The following is a 23348-nucleotide window of genomic DNA, read 5'->3' on the forward strand; positions in this document are numbered from 1 at the left end:
TTCTGATCAAAGTATCTGATCAAAATATCTTCTTATCCAAAATTATGAGAAAAACTTCTTTTCCTTACAAGTGCTCCATGTTAAGTGTGATGATTTGGCAAAGGTGGAAAGGGAGAACAATGCATTTTATTATGTATTTTTTACAGATTGTCTTGTATTTATTTTATTAGAATGAATTTTAATTCAATTTATTTCATATTAATTCAAATTAATCTTGGCCAGCCAGAACGTCAAAAGTTAAATTTTGATTAAATTCATTTAAATTAATTTCACTTTAATTTGTTTGATTGATATTGAATGTTACTCTAATAATCAGCACCCTAAGAATTGACCTCGGCCCCCATGAACCAAGTCACGGTCGGTTTCGGCCAATCAGGTCATCTGAGTTGTTCAGGCCTATTGTAAGTGGTGACTTCAACAAAAGCACTGGACTAGATCTTACCATTCTGCTGGGAAAATATAATAATGATCATAATAATAATGGCAGTATGACCTTTCAACAAAGAAAAGTTCTCAAAGTGATTTGCCTGGCAAAAGAAATGGCTCCCTATCCCAAAAGGGCTTGCAACCTTTAAACACACACGCATGCGAGAGAGTCATCCACAGTCACTGGAAAGATGCTATGCTAGGATGAATAGACACGTTCACTATCCCCTAGCTTAAATATAAGAAAACTATCATATTTGCCCTGCTAACAGGGTATGAAAAAGGGATATGAAATATGAAAAAAATTCTTTTTAAAATGCAGATTCAATTATAAAATTATAGTATTCTTAAGCAAGATAAGGAAAAATCAGCATATTATCTACATAGTACAAAAGAGAAAGTATCCAACAAAAATGAGTGAGCCTTTAAATTTCTGTCTGAAAGCTAGTGTCTTTTATATAACATGAAAATTGCAAGTTGCTAATTATAACTTGAAATAATAAGACCATTTCCAATTTTTCCTGTCAGCAAGTTGCTGAAATGATATGCAGATTCAGGGTATTAAAGTCTTAAGAACTTTCCTCCACCATTACTACAGGCTCTAATGACTGATCAGTTACTGGGTTGCTTTTGAGTATCCCAACCAAGTTGTCATTGTTGGTTTGGTTGTTGGAGAAGATCACTGATATTTGAGGCAACAATAAAAATCTAAGCCATTCTTTAACTATCACTTCATTCTAAAAAAAAAAAAAAAAAAGGTTATTACTTTTAACACTTTCACACATTTTAAATGCTTTCCCTGCGATTTTGATACGCATTGGATACGTGTCAGAATCTAGTTGCCAAGCTACAAAATTTTAGGTATAACCAACTAGTAACAGAAATGACTTGCTAATTCTTCACAATATCAGTTAATTAATTTGTATTTTAAATCTTCACATATATACAAAATGTTTGTCATTGTAGGTACCAATGATTCTGGTTGGCAACAAGTGCGATTTGGAAGATGAAAGAGTTGTGGGAAAGGAACAAGGACAGAATTTAGCAAGGCAGTGGAATAACTGTGCATTCTTAGAGTCTTCTGCAAAATCAAAGATAAATGTTAATGAGGTAAAGCGAAATACTTGAAACAACTAACTGTACCTGTTTGTTTTTATCCGTAGTCCATATCTCCATTACTAACTGTTCTTGTTGATTTAATGGCTGTAATCTGCTGTTGCAAAATGAAACAAAAGGCCTCAAGCCAGAAATAATTTATTTTTTACATTTATATCATACTCTTCCTCCAATGAGTCCAGGGTAGTATACATGGTTATATTTCTCCTCACAGCAACCCTGTGAGGAAGGCTAGGCTGAGAGATAGGTGACTGCCACAGTGTTGTGGCAGGGGTGACAGAGGGTAATTTTACTTCCTAAATTATTGCAATAATCTTGGGCCACAGATTTTGAGCATGCCTCCTGAATTCTTTGAGAGATGATTTCTGTTTCAGCAGCTGGTCATGATGCTCCTTCTTCAGGGACTCAGAGTGAAAAGCAGTACCAGTTAAGAAGTGCAGTGGTATTTAAATGCTTGTTTTTTAAAAAGCAAAAGCCGAAAATGACCAGACTCTTTAGAAAGCATTGAATATATGAAGCAAACTTTCTGTGTTCACAGATCTTTTACGACCTTGTGCGGCAAATCAACAGAAAAACTCCCGTGCCTGGAAAAGCACGCAAAAAGTCATCATGTCAACTACTTTAATATTTGTGTGTACTGTAGCACTGAGCCAGGTAAGATTGAGAGTAAACACAACTTATGATGGAAATCACACCTGGTGGTGGTAGTATGGGTGTGTGTATGTGCTTTCGAACTAGTAACCAATTTCTTTCTGTTTTGGGTCAGGTACTGTTGATATATTTTAAAAAATAAATTATGTATGTGCATCAAATGTGCAATTGATATGTGAAGGATTGGAAACTGTTTATAGGATGGTTCTAGAGCACATTTAAAGATCTATACTCTGGCTATACGTGCAGCAAAGAAGTGTTTCTTTTCTGCCTGTATTGCTTTCACAGGCTCTCGTCCAGCGGAGCTATTCAGGGTTGTGAGGGGGCTAGTAGGACCCCCTGCTCCCCTGAATTTGAATTTGGAACCATCAGTTGCCCGCTGTGACCCTTTTAATGAGTTTTTTGTGGACAAAGTCTCTCGTATTCGGGTCGATCTAGATTTAGACTCCACAGTTATCGCAGTGTCAGATGCAGAGGTATCCAGCAACTCCTCTTGTGTGGTTAGGCTGGATCAATTTCAGTTTGTGACTCCTGAGGATGTGGACAAGCTGCTAAGAATGGTGCGTCCTACCACCTGTCTGCTTGATCCTTGCCCAATGTGGCTTATGCTATCTGGCAAGGGGGTTGTTGTGGAGAGCCTGGTGACAATTATCAATAGCTCTCTGAGAGAGGGCAGGATGCCTCCTTGTTTAAAGGAGGCAATTATTAGACCTATTCTTAAGAAGCCTGCCTTGGACCCCTCGGAGTTTAGTAGCTACAGGCCTGTCTCAAACCTCCCATGGTTGAGCAAGGTGATTGAGAGGGTGGTGGCCTCCCAGCTCCAGGCGGTCTTGGAGGAAACGGACTATCTAGACCCATTTCAGACTGGTTTTCGGACAGGCTAGGGGGTGGAGACTGCCTTGGTCAGCCTGATGGATGGTCTCCAATTGGGACTTTACAGAGGAAGTGTGACTCTGTTGGTCCTTTTGGATCTCTCAGCGGCTTTCAATACTATCGACCATAGTATCCTTCTGGAATGTCTGAGGGAGTTGGAGGTGGGAGGCACTGCTTTGTAGTGGTTCCGCTTCTACCTTTCTGGCAGATCTCAGATGGTGTCGCTTGGAGACTGTTGCTCTTCAAAATCTGAGCTTTTATATGAGGTCCCTCAGGGCTCCATACTGTCTCCAATGCTTTTTGGTATCTACATGAAACCGTTGGGAGAGATCATCCGGAGATTTGGTGCTGGGTGTTATCAGTATGCTGATGACACCCAAATCTATTTCTCCATGTTAACAACATCAGGAGAAGGCATATCCTCGCTGAATGCCTGCTTGGGGGCAGTAATAGGCTGGATGAGGGATAACAAACTGAGACTGAATCCAGACAAGATGGAGGTACTTATTGTGCGGGGTCATCACTCGGGAAGCGATATTGATCTCCCTGTTCTAGATGGGGTCACACTTCCTCAGAAGGAACAGGTATGCCGTTTGGGAGTGCTTCTGGATCCACACCTTTCCCTGGTTCCCCAGGTTAAGGTGGTGGCCAGAAGCGCTTTCTATCAGCTTCAGTTGATATGCCAGCTGCGTCCGTTTCTTGAGGTTCATGATCTCAAAACAGTAGTACACTTGTTGGTAACCTCCAGACTTGATTACTGCAATGCGCTCTATGTGGGGCTACCTTTGTACGTAGTCCAGAAACTGCAATTAGTACAAAATGCGGCAGCCAGGTTGGTCTCTGGGTTATCTCGAAGAGATCATATTCTTCTAAGTGGTCTCTGTCCATCACACAGATGGGCTTCACACCTGCGGGAAGAATAGTCCGGAACACCTATCAAGCTGACTTTTCTCCTAGATTGCCTCAGCTGGGCACCTCCCCATATACCTTGGTCACATGACCCTACCCACTTCTCAGTTCTTTTTTGTCCACTGGAGAAGTAACATCTCTGGACACCTGTCAAATTGTTCTCTAGGCCATTTTTTCCTCTCTGTTATATTCTGCTACATCTCCCCTTTCGTTTTTCTTTCCTTTCTAATTTTTCGTTTTACTTTAGTAACCTATTCGGGTTTTTAATTTTTAGTTTTGTTTTTTTTTGTTTTTAAAGGAGGGGAGAGAAGAGGCAAAAGGACTGGAAGTTTCATATTTGGTTTATGGCCAGTAAATTTGCTTTTAAGCACTGCCCTGGGTGCCGCTCTGCTTTTCCTGGCTCTGACGGTCATACCCTGTGTCTCTTTTGCTTGGGTGAGACCCACCTCCCTGATGCCTGTCAACATTATCAGAAACTTTCGAAGAGAGCCAAGTGTGACAGGGCGTCCCGTTTGCACTTAATCCTTTGGAATAGTGCCTTGTCAGGAAAAACCATGGAGCGCTCGCGCGCTGCTCCGAATGAGACCTCTGATGAGGTGAATGGATCATTCGGGGTGCTGTCACAGCCACCAGGAGGGCCTGGGATGCCCGCGGGGACTCCCTCTGCCTCCTCGCTGCCCCCTGCCCCGATTGTACTCAAGATTACCTCACGGGAGCAGGCTGTTTCATCCTCCGTCTCGACACAGCCTTCATTTCCCGCTGAGCAGTCCACTCCCTCTGGGGCTCACCTGACCACTCCTGCACCTAAGAAATACAAAAAGAAGAAAGATGCATCTAAGGAGTTGTCGGCACCGAAACCTAAACACGTTCAGACTGATGGCGGCCATAAACGCAGTGCTTCTCATACTGAGCATGCTCGGAACTCTGTTAACCCTCTGCAACGCTCGGAGCTCTCCAGCACTGAAGCCACACAGAGGCTGAAAAAGCAGCAGGATGCCAAGAGGAAGCAGCACTCACGAAGACAGCAGTCGAGCTCCCCAGCACCAATGACACACACTCCTGACCCCCCACGTAGACTGGGAGGGCAGCATTTGGCCATTGTCTCGCAATCAGAGACTCCACACGTCCCAGTCGGCACCAAAGCCACAGCTTACTCAGGGGAGTCTTCCTATGAGTCTGACCCCTCTCTCCCCTTCTCAGATGACTCTGCCCCTCGACGTTCCTACTGGGAGGGTTGGCAGCGGCGCTCAGAATCACCTTATGAGTCAGCTGCTTACTACTCCTCTTGTGACTCAGAGCTGTCAGAAGAAAGCGGAGAGGAGCTCTGTTTTGACCAATTTTATGGCCGGAAACGCTATGCATATCCTAATTACTACCCAGCCTATGAGCGTTCACACAGCAGACACCCTTATCGTGAGCTCCCTCGCCTGTCAAGGAGACATTTTCGCTCTAGATCCTGCTCCTCCTGCCGCAGAGGGAAGCACACTTCCTTCTGGGGTAGGGAGCGCTCCCCGACGCATGAGCACCAGTTTATTCATGCGCAGCACACCTCTCGTACTGTGGCGACACATGAACATCACAGAGCTGTTGTCTCTGCTCCTGCCTCAGGAGGTTCTTCTGCCTCAAATGTGGCACTGCATGAGGAGCCCCAGAACATGACTGTATTTCCTCCTCTTCAGGGGCAACGTACATCTGGTCAGCATCTAACTCCAGCTCCGACTGCTCCTTCTGACTTACCACCATTAGCTCTGCTGGGTCCAGTACCTCCTGAGAAGATTCTACAATTTTCTGACTCTTCCTCTGACACGGATTCAGATTCCACTGCTTCTTCTGCTCATCCTGCCACTCCATTGCCTAAATGTTGGAAGCATGATAAGGATGACGACTCCTCATCTCCCAGGTCTCACCTTAAGGTATTCTCGGTTTATATGGCCACCATGGCCCATGCCTTGCGTATACAACCCAAAGAGGTACCCAAACCATCTAACCAACCCTCTTTTCGATATACTGGAGGATAAACTTTCACACTCCATTGCACTTCCAATGAACCAGGCTCTGTCAGACATCACCAAGAGTTTCTGGGAGAAGTCCTCCTCTGTGCCACCTGTTTTGTGGAAAATTGAAAACTTTTATAGAGTTCACCAAGAGGATTCTCCCTTTTTGTATAAGCACCCTTCTCTGAACTCTGTAGTAGTGCAGGCAGCTCAATCTAAGTCAAAAAACAAAATGTTAACAACTCCCATGGACAAGGCTGGATGCAATGGGCAAATGCTTGTACTTCAGTGCCACCATGGGAGTCAAGATTGCTAATTACCAGGCATGCATGGCCAGATATAATCACCTCCTATGGGAGAGATTGGCGGAACATTTTGACAACATGCAACCCTCTCTTCGGCTTACCCTTACAGCATTCCAAGCAGACAGTTATGAACTTAGTAAACAATTGCTACATACTTCAAAACATGCCACAGATGCTGTGGGCAGGTCTCTTGCCACTTCTGTAGCACTCTGTCGTCATGCGTGGCTTCGTGCCTCTGGCCTCAACACAGAAGCCAGGACCAGGATTGAGGACCTTCCGTTTGAAGGTTCCACATTGTTCGGTACCCAAACAGATGAAACGATGGAGCGTGTTCAAAAGATGCATAAGACTGCTAAGTCTATAAGTTTATCCACGAGCTCCTCTTTTGGGTGTTTTAACCGACCTTTCCGCTCCCAACGCTCTTACTAACACCGTGCACCGGCCATCAGGGGTATGACCATTCCTTTCACCCTTCTCGATACCCTCAGTCCCATCAGCACTAAAGAAAACAGCAATACCCTGGTGATGAGCCCCTGGTGGTGCAGTGGTAAAACTGCCGCCCTGTAACCAGAAGGTTACAAGTTCGATCCTGACCAGGGGCTCAAGGTTGACTCAGCCTTCCATCCTTCCGAGGTCGGTAAAATGAGTACCCAGAATGTTGGGGGCAATATGCTAAAAATTATTGTAAACCGCTTAGAGAGCTCCGGCTATAGAGCGGTATATAAATGTAAGTGCTATTGCTACCTCACACTCAGCAGAAGTGTAAGCAGGAGCCCTTCCCAAAATGGGCCTGACTATCTGTGGATTGGTTCGCGGCTGCGTCCCTACCTGGCTCAGTGGGAAGCCATAAGAGATCCTTGGGTTCTCACCATCATCAGGATAGGCTACGCTATCGAATTTGTTTAGCAGCCTCCAGATTCAGGCATCAGTCCACTCCCCTGACCCCTGCTCTTCAGGACGAGATTCAGTCACTACTCAACAAGGGCGCCATCGAGCAGGTCCCTCCTCATGTAGAAGATGGCCTGTTCTCCTGGGATTTTACTATTCCAAAGAAGGATGGCGGACTTCGACCCATCTTAGACCTTTGTCCCTTGAACGAATACGTCCTCTGGGAACACTTCCGGATGCTCACAATTGCAGACATCCTACACGTCTGTCGCGCAAAATGTGGTTCGTATCATTAGATATGGAGGACGCTTATTACCATATTTCCATCCGTCCTCAGCACCAGAAATATCTGTGTTTTCAGTTGGGAGAAGATACTTTCCAATTTTGCGCTATGCCCTTCAGGTTATCATCAGCCCCAAGAGTATTTACAAAACGTATGATCGTCATCGTGGTAAATCTGCAAGAGAGAAGGATTCCGTTCTTCCCATTTCTCAATGACTGGCTTTTGGCTGCCGAATCACCGGGGATGCTGAGTACTCATCTGCAGACCACCATACATTTCCTAAACGATCTAGGACTCAGGATCAACTACAAAAAGTCACATCTGACGCCCGCCCAGAACATAAAGTTCCTAGGTGTCATGCTAGACTCTGTCTCCGCTGTTGTAACACTACCTGAAGACCGTGTCCTCTCTATACACCGACTGGCCAAGGCCCTTCACAGAGACCCTGCAAGAACAATACAGTGCATGTTGGGCCACATGTCCTCAACAACCTCAGTATTACCAACTGCCAGACTTCATATGTACCCCCTGCAATGCTGGTTCCTGGACGTATTTCATCCTCACTGGGACCGCAATTCAAAGCGCCTCTCTATCCCACCCAACGTGCACAATATCCTCTAGTGGCGGATGTCACTGAGGAATCTGTGGCATTCTTACCCCTTCCAGCAACCTTTTCCCCAGCTTCAAGTAACTACAGATGCCTCAGAGGACGGATGGGGTGCTCATCTGGACTACCTACAGGTGAACGGTCACTGGTCCAGAGAAGAGTCGTCCCACCACATCAACCACCTAGAGCTCCTGGCTGTCCTCAAAGCGCTGCAAGCCTTCCTCCCAGAGGTGAAGGGGAAGCATGTTCAAATCCTGACTGACAATACAATGGCCAAGGCATATATCAACAGGCAGGGGGGAACCAGTTCTCGGGCCGTTCTCTCTCTAACCCTGCGCCTGTGGCATTGGGCCCTCTCTACCAGATGGACCTCTCAGCTGTTCACATCCAGGGCCTAACCAGTGCGTTGGCAGACACTCTGAGTCACACAGCATGCACCCCCCACGAATGGCGCCTGGACATCCAAGTTTTATGTCGCTTATTTCGCCTTTGGGGGTCTCCGACCATGAACCTTTTTGCGAGCGAAAGCAACTGTCAATGCCCTCGATATTGTTCCAGGGCGGGGGTGGGGAAGGGGTCACTGAGGGATGCCTTTGCGACCATTTGGACAGGGGAGTTCCTCTACATATTCGCTCCTGTCCCGCTACTCCCAAGAGTGCTACAAAAATTAGAGGCGGACTCCGGGAACTGCATCCTGATAGCACCCTGGTGGACCTGGAGGCCCTGGTTTCCGCACCTTATGCACCTCTCCGAGGGCTGCTTCCAACGTCTCAATCCATCTCTGTCTCTGCTCTCCATGCAAGGTGGCCGGATCCTGCATCCCGACATTCACACCTTGCGCATAACAGCCTGGAGGATTCAGTTTTCTGGGCCCCAGAATTGAGAGACGTTCTGTGTGCTTCTCGAAAGCCCTCCACCATAAAATCGTATGGAAATGCTTCTCTTTATTTACCACGGCATGGGGCGAATCTCATCCTGATTTAGCACCCTTGCCACTAGTATTGTCTTATCTCCTTGACCTGAAACGTTCAGGACTTTCACAGTCCTCAATCAGGGTACACCTGGCGGCAATTGCGGCCTTTAGGCATGATGCTGCCCCAGAATCGTCTTTTTTCACCCTTAAAAAAGTTAAACAGTTTATTAAGGGCCTCTCCCACCTCTACCCTGATCCTCCAGTGACAGTCCCCAATTGGGACTTGCAATGTGCCCTCACCGCCCTGATGCATAAGCCTTTTGAACCCATGGCAACTTGTAGCTTGAGACTGTTAACTCTCAGGATGGTTTTTCTGGTAGCTATAACTTCTGCCAGAAGGGTAGGTGAAATTAGGGCTATACGCTGTGATCCTCCTTTCCTTCACTTTCATAGAGATAAGGTGGTTTTATGTGTTGACATTACTTTTCTCCCCAAGGTAGTCTCAACATTCCACAGGTCTCAGTCTGTCTCCTTACCTGTCCCCCCCCCCCGATCCTTCACCTCTAGAGTGCACCTACATGCGCTTAATGTCAGACAGGCCCTGGCTTTTTACATCCACCGTACTGCAGCCTTTAGGACCACCAAGGCATTGTTCGTGGCTTACGGGCTGCCATCGAGAGGCAATAGGGCCTCCGTCCAGTCATTCTCTGCCTGGATTGTCCAACCATTAAGTTGGCCTATGAAATAACCGGTAGACCTCCGCCGCCCCCCCTTAGAGCTCATTCTACCAGGTCAACTGCTACCTCCACTGCTTTTGATAGGGGTGTCCCACTGTCTGCAATATGCAAAGCAGCAACATGGTCCTCCCCCTCAACTTTTGTTAAGCACTATGCTTGGGATGTATGGGCTCTCGACAGGATGCCCGCTTTGACAGGGCTGTCCTGCAGTCTTTGTTTAACTGACTTCATTATTCTGTATTAGTGGTGTGCCCGAACCGGTCCGGCGGCCATTCCAAAGAATGGCCGAACTGCCGGACCGGTCCGGCCCTGCCTGGTTCGGGTCCGGGTGGGGGGTATGCCTTTAAGGGCGGGAGGGCTTGCTTAGCCCTCCCGCCTCCTTGCCCCCGCCAGCGCCCGTATTTTCTAGTATAGGGGTGCTGGAAACCAGCCGCCCCCCCCCCCCCGCTGCCGCCGCCACCGCAGCAAAAGAACTCCCAATGCCAGCCCTCCCTCCCTCCCAGCTAGCTGCCCGCCCGCCCGCTCACCCGCTCACCGGATAGGAAACGAGAGGAGCTCCGGCACAGAGCTCCTCTCGTTTGGAAGGCCTCCGGCAGAATGGTGTTTTGCGCGCGCATGCGCACACCGCAAAGCACGCCGTTCGCCGGAGGCCCGGTCTACCCGCCGGGAAAGGGCCGGGTAGACCGGGCCTCCGATCGCTGGGTAGACCGGGCCTCCAATCGCCGGAGGCCCGGTCTACCCGGCCCTTTCCCGGCGGGTAGACCGGGCCTCCGGCGAACGGCGTGCTTTGCGGCGCGCGCAAAACACCATTCTGCCGGAGGCCTTCCAAACGAGAGGAGCTCTGTGCCAGAGCTCCTCTCGTTTCCTATCCAGTGAGCGGGTGAGCGGGCGTTAATGTTAAAGCGGGTGAGCGGGCGTTAAAGTCTGTTAATGTTAACAGACTTTTTTTCTTAAGTCTGTTAACATTACTGAGAATAAAGGTTGTGTTGTTTTCATGAACTTAAACGTGTTCTTTTACTACCATGGCTTCCTTTGCCTACTATATTTTACAGATTCACAATCTTGTCCAGGGCTCTGCTCCACCTCCTTGATTCTGGAGCTTGCTATGCGCCCATCTGTGTGATGGACAGAGACCACTTAGAAGAACTACAGGTTGCTTACCTGTAACTGTAGTTCTTCTGGTGGTCATCTGTCCAGTCACACACCCTCCCAACCAGCCCCACTGCAGAGCCTTACTTCTCAGCGTACTCCAGAACTGAGGAGAACGGGGTAGGGTCATGTGACCAAGGTGTATGTGGAGGTGCCCAGCTAGGAGAAAAATCAGCTTGATAGGTGTTCCGGACTATTCTTCCCGCAGGCGTGAAACCCATCTGTGTGACTGGACAGATGACCACCAGAAGAACTACAGTTACAGGTAAGCAACCTGCAGTTACTCCTATATTACAGGAGTTGCACTGGCTGCCAATAAGTTTCCGGGCAAAATACAAAGTGCTGGTTATAACCTATAAAGCCCTAAACAGCTTAGGCCCACGGTATTTTAGAGAGCGTCTTCTTCTGCATGATCCCCATCGTCCACTGCATACAGTGGGAGGCTTGTCTGTGGCTACCTTCATGTCATCTGGTGGCCACCCAGGGACAGGCCTTCTCTGTTGTCGCCCCAAGACTTTGGAACGTGCTTCCCGTGGGAATAAGAGTCTCCCCATCTCTAGCAGCTTTTAAAAAGTGTCTAAAGACTTATCTTTTTACCCAGGTCTTTTAGCTTTTTAACTTTGTAACTTTTAAATTTTGGATTATTTATTGATTTGCTTTAAGCTGTTTTTAATATTTAATTGATTTTAAGTTTTGTTTTTATTTGTTGTGAACCGCCCTGAGACCTTGGGTTAGGGTGGTATAAAAATGCACTAAATAAATAATAAATAAATAAAACTAGTACATAAAATTCTAAATTTTAGTGATAGGATGCCTTTTTCTTTTTAATACATGGATGTACCTGGTGTGTTGTGATGAGTTAATAGTTTTTTGCCAGTTTGGAATCACTGACTCATTAGGTGCATGCCAAACATGTGTTTGATCTTCAAGAAGATCAGCATTCTCTTCGAGATAACACTGTAGTCTTCTTAAGCCCCTCTATAGGCACTATTATTCTTTTTCATGCTGGAGAAATATATTGATACTGTTGTTCTTGCATAGTATGATAGCATAAAATGTAGAATGTTGACCGTTCCCTTCCCTCTTCTGGATTTTATGTATAGTGAAAACTGTCACAGTGGAGTTTATTGGATTTAATTGAATCCAAGGATTCTCTCTACCCCTCTCTTCCTTCCCTCTCCAACCTTGTTATTTTGCTTTATCCTTTTATTTCCTGTTTATTGAGGCTTGAGTCCTGTTTCCATTTACTTAAGACGAAGCCAGATAAGCAGAAAGAGGATTCCTAAGCTAACTGCGATAGGATCAGGCTGTTTGCTGACTAACTTTAAAGATGGAGCCCAATTATGACTGCTTTCAGATATGCCATGTCCCCTGAACACAGCAACTTACGAGTTTTCATTGAAGCAATTTGCTTGCCCTTTTTAGTCTGAAGGATATAATGTTGCTCTGGGATATCTTGTGAATTGGATGAGAGGAATGGAAATAGAGAACCTCAGTAGATAAGCCACTGGCAGTTATTGCACCAAGTTGATAATTTTATTACAAAATAGTTAGGCAGCAGCAAATAGTAAAACAACACCAAATGAAACCTGTTAGAATATTTTTAGACGCCACTATTCCTAGACTTCAGGATGAGTTAAAATGCACTTAATCTCACTTTGTAATAACCCTTAGAGATAGACTAGGCTGCCACAGTGACTTGCTGAGCTTTGTGGCTGAGCAGGAATCCATCCAAATCCAACCTATGTATTGATCTCCGTAGTCAAATAAATTAGTAGTGAAGTGTGGGTGGAGTAACTTCTGGTAGTTCTTTCAAGAACACTTGATTTTGAGTACAGCTAAATAAGTTGCACTGAATAATTTCCAAGTTTGACAAACTGTACAGATTCTGGCATTCTTCTTAGACAATTGTATCATAGTATTTAAATATAGCTTACAAAAAGAGGGAGAATAAGATGGAAGTTGGTTAAGAGATCCCCCCCACACACACACACCTTTTTTTTTTTTAAACTAAAGTAATTTCTGTCTCTGCAAACTGCATTGTTCTGCTTCCTAGATAAATGCCATTTTTCTGCATGGTCCACTATTTACATGCCCTTTGGCTCATAGAGAAAAGTGTATATGTTGCGGAAAAGCTATTTATTAAATGGCGTGTAATCTTGGGTACTTTGAGAAACACATATTCTGTCTTTATTTTTAAACTTATTGTTTATACTAATATTCTGCCCAGAGGATTATTTTAGGTGAATGTTGAAAAAGAGAATCTGTACTGCTGGTTAGACTCAGTTCATTGTTGGTAGGATTTACAAACTCTCTTCTACCAACAGATCTGTTGGATGTATTACCATGGCTACTTGATCCTGTGTATCTTGCATAAGTGTGCACCTATTTTTTGGTGCATACACATGTAGAAATTATCCAAAATAGGGAAATTACTTGGAACCAGATTTACAAGTGTAGATACTTATAGGTCCAAGTTCAGATAATGCCATGGCACATTAAAATACCCCAAAGAACGAATGGAGGCAAAATACTTTTGAAAAATAAGAAATTGTTTGTTTTTACAGAGCAGGGACACAACAGAAAAATATGGTGTTTGGCAACTTGGTGGTAATGAGACTGAAGGCAGCTCCCTGGGAGAAAAAGGAGGTGGAAGGTGGAGATTCATTTAATCCCATGCAATCAATGGAATGTGGGTGGAGAGGGGGATGGGAGCAAGCAACTGAGTCAAGAGTCCTTTAGTCTGCTATTTTATGAGCAAAGCCAAGAAAGTGGATCTCAGTGGGGAAATCCAAGTCCCCAAAGGTGCTGCCAAAATGGTAGGTAAGGAAGAATCCACAGCTAGGTCCATCACTGTGAGCCAGGAGGCATCAGGCAGTACCTTAGGTCCACATTTGATTTGTGACCGGCTAGGCTTCAGTGCACATACCAACTTGACGGGGATTTGAGAGGGCATCTCAAACTCAACCACATGAGCTCATGTATAGGGACTCCTTGGGACTAGGAAGGGAACTTGGTGTGGCATGAACAGTGTGAGCACTCTTGAGTGGAAGCTTAGGTAAGGTAAAGTAAGATAATAGAGTGCCTGACTAGGTTGAACCCAGTGCAGTAGAGGAGCAGACTGACTACTGCAGTCCCAATTCTGAAGGTAACACACACATGTTTAAGAGCAAAGACTCCTTCTGGAGTCTTCTTGAATGGGTTGCAAAGATGGGAAGGTTCAAGAACAGAGGAGATAATTAGAAATCTTTATTGTGGTGGCAGGTGGGAATATGTGGATAGTGGAGTTGATATTCAGTTGGTTTGGCCAGACAAAAGGACAGTAGTATGTCAATTCTTATATTGATGTGACTTTTATTTTACATATTTTTATGCCTCCCAAAACACAAGTCTCTGGGTGGTTTACAACAATACATAATAACAAATAAAAAGGTTAAAATATTACAACAATTAAAAATTTAAAACATTAAAACTATTAAAAACCATCAAATAGTATCTGATTAAAAGCGTGGGTGAACAAATGGGTCTTGACTGCCTTCTAAAAAGTTGTAAGAGATGGGGAGGCTCTTTTTTCATCAAGGAGCATGTTCCAAAATCTCGGGGCAGCAATGGAGAAGGCCCGTCCCCGAGTAGCCACAGACGAGCCAGTGGCAACTGCAGACGAACCTCTCCTGATGATCTCAATGGATGGTGTGTTACATAGCGAAGACATTTTAGGGTTTGGGTATTCCGTTTCTTAGGGTTTGTCTTTTGCCTAAGACCTTAGTTTAGTCCTGATGGAACTTCAGGTACATTGTAAATTAAGCTTCTGGGGTGCTTTGCCTCTCCAGGCTTGTTTGCACCAGTTCTGGTTGCATGACTCTGCTGTGGAGGCTTGCTTCTCCCCCAGGCACAAATCTGTCTCTGCAGCAGGCTTAGGGTCATAGCTGAATCCCAGGATGGAGGGGAGGCTAGAGATTTTGGGAGATGTTGGAACCTGTGCTGTCAAACAAATTCAAAACCCTTTTTGTTCCTGCCAGTATTAACAAGAGAATGCTATTGTGAGAATAGAGTGTTTTTGTATTTGAAATTGCTTTTAATCTTCAATGGCAATAGAGAGAATTCCTCCAAAATTAAGGAAATGTAAAATTGAGCCTTCCTAGGAAATCCACAAACGGTTGTTACAAGCCACTTATAATTCAATAGATTTGTTGGCACTATATGTCAAAACCTCAGAGACTTTTACACTGGATGAAAAATTACTCGTATGTATTAGTGTTACTCCCTGCTCTAAAATAGCTTGTAAATACTAACCCTTCTAACCAACATAGCTTTTATTCCTTATTGCTGCACAACTCAAAACTGTGTTCCTCTAGCATTTCTTTCTCCAGCATTGTATTTCTTTTACATCCTGATCCTTTAGTCCCTGGCCTTATCTTTGTTGTTAAGTCTTTCAGTTTTGCTTTTGTCCATCTTGTGACTCAATTCGTTCTTCCATATACTGCCCCATGAATAGAGCCAGTATAATGTTGTGGTTAGAGTATTGGAATAAGAACTGGGAAATCCAGGTTTCAATCCCCACTTAGATATGAAGCTCCCTGGGTGACTCTGGGCCAGTCACTCTTCCTTGGCCTAACCTATTGTACTGGTTTGTTACATGGATAAAACTGCGTATCCCTTTCCTAGTCTTGCATCTGCTAATAAATTTTGAGATTTTGACTTTAACATCACTTTGAGTAAAGCTGTTAGGAGATATTCAGGTTTTCTCTGGATATGTTCTTAATATATATTGTATCAAGTGTATTTGTCAAGATCATAACAATGTTACACAAAATATGAAAACATGAGGTCAAGAATAAAGAAGCTATCTGCAATATCTGTCTAAACACTGATTCACCTTCATTGCTTAGAAACAAAGTTAAGCATTAAATCTCCCAATTATGTCTTTTTTATTGTCCCAGGTCTGAAGAACTGTTGCCGACTACAACAGTGCCAGCATTCCAACTTTATTAAACCTACCAACATCTTAAAATGGACTTTCCTGTGGTGGTACCCTTTGTGAAATGGATGACAGCTACTACATCAGTTTGCACATTCTAATCACTTTCCAGTGTCACAAGAGATTTTTACTTATAAATAATCTAAGTGTATGCAACTGGTAAAACCAGAGCTTACACCCAGTATTACTGATAAGAGACATTGTTCATCCACCAATGTTGTACATGTATGAAAACCTGTACTGTATACTGCAACAAACCCCATACTTCCTATTGGAGAGTACAATAATGTAAATCCTAAAAGCACCACTATTTTAGCATAATAAAAGAAAGTCCAAAGAGCTCCTATATAGACTACTCCAGATAACTTTGCTTCATCGGTATTTGTAGCTTATTGTAACTTTTTTAAAAGAAATACAGGATCATCATTGTATTGTACAAAAGCGCTTTGATTAACACAACAGCTATATAGTTTTTTAATTTTAGGATAAAAAAACCTGTGGAGACAGTGTGATCTAGTCTTTAAATGCGTTCTTTCAGTATAATGTCTGACTAAAGACATTGCCTTTAATATCTGTTGGGAAGGAAATGTCCAGATTTTTCAACCTTTTATTGTATGTTTCCTTTTCCTTGTTTACATAGGGAACAATGTTTATAGTTGTGTGTACAGTGGGGGTCTACAACAAGAAGTGTATATTTTAAAACAATTTTTTAATGATTTAACAATTTTTTGTAAATCATTTGAGCTTCTGCAGCTGTAGATTCTCACTGTGAATTCCCTTGCTTGCTCATGCATAAGTGTATTTGCAATACCAAATATACAGGTTTAGTACTTTTGCCTGTTAGTGATTGTTTTACATGTGTAACGTTTTGGTTGAGATGTTAAATGGTGGACGAGTACTGTGGATGTGAATGTGGGAAGTAATTTTAATCATGTGTAATTGGTCCCAGGGCCTAAGTTGCAGTAATTACCTTTTTGCTGATTTATTTAACAATGCCTTGTTGCTTTGTATGCATTAACGTTTGGATGTAAAGATTGCGTGTAAAATCCAACAGGGAGCCACAGTATTTAAATTGACCAACCTAATGTTACAACTGCTTTGAGGTGGCCAAATGTAAACTAAAAGCCTTAATTAAAGTGGTGCAATTTTGTATGACTTAGCATCAGTAGTTCAATAAATTTGGATTGCCATGCAAGGGCTTGCATTACAACTACCTGTAACCGAATCGTTTGTGACATGTTTCAGTGAGGTCTGCAGTATGGTGTTAAAATGTTCCTTTTGGACAAACAGAAGTTGAAGCCACGCATAAAAAAGCTACCATTTTACCCAGTTTTATATATGTTCCTAGATTATCATTGTTGAAATCCATACACTGCTAATGCTTCAGTCATTTCCTGATTTCAGTGGGAATATTCCAAAGTAAGATAACTTTAGCTAAATTCTTCAAACTCTCTTTTTCCCACAATAAGGCAAAGGAAATGGTACTGACATATTTAGGCCCAGGAGAGTATTTTGGAGTATGCCAAACCATAAGCTGCCGAGAACTACATTCAGTTTGCAACCAATTTGACTAAAGACATTGAGGCAGGTAGACGAGCACGCCGACAGCCCTGAGTGGCCGGATCGACCACCCACACAACTGCTGGCTGTGTGGTGGAGCCGGCGGGGGCTGCAGGGATCAGGGGCCATGCGGCCCCTGGAAGTTCCAGGATGCCCCGTGCAAGTGCATGGGACATCCTGGAGAGACCCCCAGGGGCAGGAGGCTTGTTTCAGCCTCCTGGCGGGGGTCTCCTCATGTGTTGCTGCAGCGTGGCAATACACGATCAAATAGATGGGGTTCACAGAGCGCTCGCTCCGCTAATCTCGTCTAAGGGGAGGGCTACTTAAGCGGGTTACCCGCTTTGAGGAAACGGCTCACCTGTGAGCCTGGTGGTTCTCACGCTCACCCAAAAGTGGGCTAGGCTCATTATCAAATGTCATCATCTGCTTCCTTCTAGATCATTCAAACATATTTCAATCATCAATTTTAATTGGGGGGGGGGGAATCTGCATCTACTGTGGAGCTACTGAAACTGGATACTTATAACTTCATTGTTCAACAAAGCCAAATACCTCAGTGCCCAACAAGAAAGATGTGTTGCTGTTTATCATCTTTTAAAAAAACAGATTACTTCCTCGGTAGTGTTACAAAAGCTGAGTAGAGAGCATTTCTTCTGTCCACACTGGAAATGATACACAAACTTGATGATGACACAAAAGCCATTAAATATGATAGTTTTTTCCATTCCTAGAAAATGGAGCATGGAACCAGACTCCTTGTCTGAAATGGACCAGAAGCAGCAGCAATGGCTCATTTGGGCAGCAAAAGGAGCAGCTCAAAGTGGTGTTGGGTAACTGGAATTTACAGGCAAAATGCTCTTGCCCAGGTGTATTCCATAATTCACAAATATGGGTGATATGAACCCTATCCAGATGTCTAAAAGAACACCACTCAGCATGCTTACAAGTGCCAAAAGTGCCCTGGCACTGTTCACATAAATTGTAGCATTTGTGGGAAGGAAAGTGCAAGTGCTTTTGTCATTGGCAACCTGGATAAGAAGAGGTCAGTAACCCTTATCTGACTGACTGCCCCAGTCTTACAAGGTTACTGCCTTCTCTGTTCTGTTCAGCCAGTGAGTGCAAGTGCTATACTGTTCGCTAGTTCAGACAGCAAAGCTGCATTAGTCTTGGGGGGCCCAAAATACAGGTGAAACTCAGAAAATTAGAATATCGTGCAAAAGTCCATTAATTTCAGTAATGCAAATTAAAAGGTGAAACTGATATATGAGACAGACGCATTACATGCAAAGCGAGATAAGTCAAGCCTTAATTTGTTATAATTGTGATGATCATGGCGTACAGCTCATGAAAACCCCAAATCCACAATCCCAGAAAATTAGAATATTACATGGAACCAAGAAGACAAGGATTGTAGAATAGAATAATATCGGACCTCTGAAAAGTATACAGTGTACTGTGCTTGATTGGCCAGCAAACTCGCCTGACCTGACCCCATAGAGAATCTATGGGGCATTGCCAAGAGAAGGATGAGAGACATGAGACCAAACAATGCAGAATTGCTGAAGGCCACTAATGAAGCATCCTGGTCTTCCATAATACCTCATCAGTGCCACAGGCTGATAGCATCCATGCCACGCCACATTGAGGCAGTAATTGCTGCAAAAGGGGCCCAAACCAAGTACTGAAGACATATGCATGCTTATACTTTTCAGAGGTCCGATATTGTTCTATTCTTCAATCCTTGTCTTCTTGGTTCCATGTAATATTCTAATTTTATGAGATTGTGGATTTGGGGTTTTCATGAGCTGTACGCCATGATCATCACAATGATAACAAATTAAGGCTTGACTTATCTCGCTTTGCATGTAATGCATCTGTCTCATATATCAGTTTCACCTTTTAATTTGCATTACTGAAATTAATGGACTTTTGCACGATATTCTAATTTTCTGAGTTTCACCTGTAATTCTAAACTGGCCAAAGCCTTGGTGTTTTCTAAGAAGCAGTACATGGTATTTCTCTTTGATCTGATGCTGGTACTTAAGGCCATATAAAATTTGACAACATGCAGAAGTATAGCCAAGTCTGCCGCAGCACAAACAGTCTTGTGGCACCTTAATGACTGACTTACGATAGCATAAGCTTTTGTGGGCTACAGCCCAGTGCTCATTGTGGACTCTAGTTCACAAAAGCTTACACTAAAATACATTCGTTGAACTTTAAAGTGCCACACGAATTTTTAATTACACTTGACTATTCTCTTGAACACACATCTGTTTAATCCATCACTTTCTGGATAGGATAAGGCACAAATAAAAAATCCTGTCAGTCAAAAGTCAATTCCTTTGTAACATCTGAGACAGGAGTGTGCATCTTAAGATGGCTGAACATCTCATATGGGAAAGATTACCACTATTCTGCTTCCTAGAGGCAAAAGAAAATACTTTAATCTGGGTTTTGTCAAATGCACATCTTTAGTGGGCAACACTGGCATTAAACAAAACAGCCCACTATGTTAAAGGGCATGTGCACCTTTTGAAAAAAGTACTGACAGAAGCAATTCTTCGTGTTTGGTGCTTCTGCGTCAAAATAAAAAGATTTTCATTCTGTTACCCAGTACCTGTTACCACTATGTGTTGTCTCTCAATTTCCCACTTCCTCCAAGAGAAAGAGTTGGATTTGTGTGGCTTTAGGAGTAAGTGACCCATTCTACCTCCTAGAGGTTTTTGATACTTGGAACTATTGTGTGTTTTTATGTAGCATTCACCTAAAATTGTTTATATGAAGGCATTTTAGTGCTGCCTTTGTATTAACTTGTCCAGATTAGCACTCACAGTACTGGAAGTCTTTTGAAAGAAGCCTTCACTGATCCTATTGCTCTGAAAAAGTGACATCCCTTCTTGTCCATCTCTCTTGTATAGGATATGTATTTGGCAGGCTTACATTGTAACTATTATTTCAACATGATTTATAAAAAAGCTTTTCTTTTGTTCAAAAGAAGGGATCCATAAGGCAGAGAAAAAGATTCTTCTCCTTTGGCTAAAATATATGTATTAGTCTCTTTAGGAACATAGGATGCTGCCATATACTGAGTCAGACCATAGTTCCAGCTAGCTCAGTATTGTCTACACAGACTGGCAGCTAGTGGTGTGCCCGAACCGGTCCGGCGGCCATTCCAAAGAATGGCCGAACTGCCGGACCGGTCCGGCCCTGCCTGGTTCGGGTCCGGGTGGGGGGTATGCCTTTAAGGGCGGGAGGGCTTGCTTAGCCCTCCCGCCTCCTTGCCCCCGCCAGCGCCCGTATTTAACAGTATAGGGGCGCTGGAAACCAGCCGCCCCCCCCCCCCCGCCGCCACCGCGGCGAAATAACCCCCAAAGCCAGCCAGCCCTCCCTCCCTCCCAGCTAGCTGCCCACCCGCCCACTCACCCGCTCGCTCACCTGCTCACTGGATAAGAAACGAGAGGAGCTCCGGCACAGAGCTCCTCTCGTTCGGAAGGCCTCCTGCAGAATGGCGGCTTGCGCGCGTGCCGCAAAGTACGCCGTTCTCCGGAGGCCCGGTCTACCCGCCGGGAAAGGGCCGGGTAGACCGGGCCTCCGATCGCTGGGTAGACCGGGCCTCCGGCGATCGGAGGCCCGGTCTACCCAGCGATCGGAGGCCCGGTCTACCCGGCCCTTTCCCGGCGGGTAGACCGGGCCTCCGGAGAACGGCGTGCTTTGCGGCGCGTGCAAGCCGCCATTCTGCAGGAGGCCTTCCGAATGAGAGGAGCTCTGTGCCGGAGCTCCTCTCGTTTCTTATCCAGTGAGCGGGTGAGCGAGTGGGTGGGCGGGCGGGCAGCTAGCTGGGAGGGAGGGAGGGCTGGCTGGTTTGGGGGGTTATTTCGCTGCTGCAGCGGCGGCGGGGGGGGGCGGCTGGTTTCCAGCGCCCCTATACGGTTAAATACGGGCGCTGGCGGGGGCAAGGAGGCGGGAGGGCTAAGCAAGCCCTCCCCGCCCTAAAAACAAGGCCCCCCTTCGGTGCCGGTCCGGACTTCTCCGGACCGTGCACATCACTACTGGCAGCGGCTTCTCCAAGGTTGCAGGCAGGAGTCTCCTGATTTGGAAAAACAGACTTGGGAAGAACTAACCTCGGGTTTGAGCAATAGAACCTCCTTTCGAGGTCCCAGAAAGAAACCTTCAAGGAAACGGGATGGAACGGGTGCCCTCATACTAGGGAATTGGAACGTTCCCCTTCTCGTAATCAGGTTAGTAAACCTGTATGTCATTTATGCAATGGTCCTGCATAGGAATAGGGAGGGAAGACGCGATCAAGAGGTTCACGCAGATGAGACAGTAAATCTCTTCTGGAAAAGTTTGTATGGTTATGTGCAAAAAAACCAAGAGTATCTCTTCTAAACAGCAATGGGACAAATTGTGGAAATGGACGTTGGACGTAACCACCCCTCCCGCCCCCGATTACCTGATGTGCCTTGAAATCCCCCACCCCCGAGTTACAGTACTACCTGCATGTACTTCATAACCTTGTGGGTTTCCAAATCCTTGTGTGTAAATCTTTGTAGATATATCATGTACAAACAAACACTTTGAATATAATTGTGCTTTGGCAACGTACTGTATGCTTTGGTAGTTTGTTGGTTCAATAAAAAAATCTTGTCCTATCTTGGAGAGGTCAGAGAGGGAACTTGGAACCTTCTGCTCTTCCCAGAGTGGTCTTATTCCTTGAGGGGAATATGTATAGTGCTCACACGTCTCCCATTCAAATGCAAACAAGAGTGGACTCTGCTTAGCAAAGGGGACAAGTCATGCTTGCTACCACAAGACCAGCTCTCTTCTTTCTCCATGCTCAAAATGGCTTATGTATGTGGTTAAAGACCAAATAAAATCCATGAACATAAAACAGGAAAAAACCTAATTTTAAAAGCTACCAGTTCAGTTTCTTGTATTACTGCAACTATGTGATAAGAAAAGCCCACTATCAAAATATTCAGTTATGCGCTCCTATTTCAGCCTCTTGGTGACTAGTTCCCTTCCCAATTCATTGTTCGATACCGATACAGAGCTAGATTAACGTAACCTTGCACCTCAAAATAGGCTCTGAGGTAACCAGTCTCGTATATTTAAACGGATTATGATGACCCATTATTTCATGCTCTCTCACAAACCCCCACTCCTGCCCGGTGCAGGCAAACCTTTCAAACGACAGTAACAAAGTATTCTGTACACTTTGAAAATGTTCATAATCCACCTTGTCAAGATTTTTGCTCGGATTTGGATCCACGGATTGTGTCGTCCTCAATCGTACATAGGCATCTTATCTTCGTCACCTATCGATGCAATAAAAAAACCTTTGACAATGATAAAGGTTTTTGCCACTTCACCGCTGCCGAAACAAGGGAGGCATGGTCCTCCCCAGCGGTAGGTGGCGCTCCATTTACTCACGAGCCTGCTAGTTGTCCTTGCGCAAAAAGTAACTCCGAGAGTTCTCTGCGCATGGCAATGTGGAGATTTGAAATATCTGTATTTTCCTTGCTTCAGTGTAGCGTTCAGTACAACCCGGAAGCGAGGTTTTCCATGCATGTTGATCTGTATGAGCCGTCGCCTATGGACATGCATTTTTAAAAATGTTGTCCTCGGGTGACATTCCGCCCCCCGACAAAGCCCCTCAAATGATCTTTCTTTGATCCCTCCCTCCCGCTTCATTTGTGGTTCATCAGTTTCAACTTCCAGTTCACGATAGCAGCTTCCGGAGAGCGGGAAGTCTCAAGCCACCGCCGGTGAGTGGCCTGAATTTCCCCGCCACGCCACCGACTTCTCGAGCAGAAATGGATAGGTGAGCTAGGTTGTTACGGTTGAGCTAGTAAAGCGGCGCGGGGGGGCTGCCCGAGTCTTGGCTTCTGTGGGACAGTGTTTCCTTTCTAGCAATGGCGCGGTTGTCTCCAGTGACTTCACTCAGCAGAGGAGT

The 23348-nt window shown here is 44.9% G+C and overlaps 2 protein-coding genes across 5 annotated transcripts in view; both read left to right on the plus strand.

Annotated features, from left to right (window-relative positions):
- RAP1B (RAP1B, member of RAS oncogene family) overlaps nt 1-17039 on the plus strand; it is a 64436-nt gene extending 47397 nt beyond the window's left edge. For all 3 annotated transcript variants that reach the window (XM_053256033.1, XM_053256034.1, XM_053256035.1), the window contains exons 6-8: nt 1393-1536; nt 2081-2196; nt 15792-17039. In XM_053256033.1, the coding sequence (XP_053112008.1) occupies nt 1393-1536; nt 2081-2167 (231 nt within the window). In that variant the 3' untranslated portion in view covers nt 2168-2196; nt 15792-17039. The remainder of the gene's footprint in view (nt 1-1392; nt 1537-2080; nt 2197-15791) is intronic.
- Nucleotides 17040-22905: 5866 nt separating this feature from the next.
- NUP107 (nucleoporin 107) overlaps nt 22906-23348 on the plus strand; it is a 59592-nt gene continuing 59149 nt past the window's right edge. The window contains exon 1 of one of the 2 annotated variants that reach the window (XM_053256005.1): nt 22906-23216. In XM_053256005.1, the coding sequence (XP_053111980.1) occupies nt 23209-23216 (8 nt within the window). In that variant the 5' untranslated portion in view covers nt 22906-23208. The remainder of the gene's footprint in view (nt 23217-23348) is intronic. The other variant, XM_053256006.1, reaches the window with a different exon arrangement.

Source organism: Hemicordylus capensis, chromosome 5 (assembly GCF_027244095.1).
Source record: "Hemicordylus capensis ecotype Gifberg chromosome 5, rHemCap1.1.pri, whole genome shotgun sequence".
Taxonomy (NCBI): Eukaryota; Metazoa; Chordata; class Lepidosauria; order Squamata; family Cordylidae; genus Hemicordylus; species Hemicordylus capensis.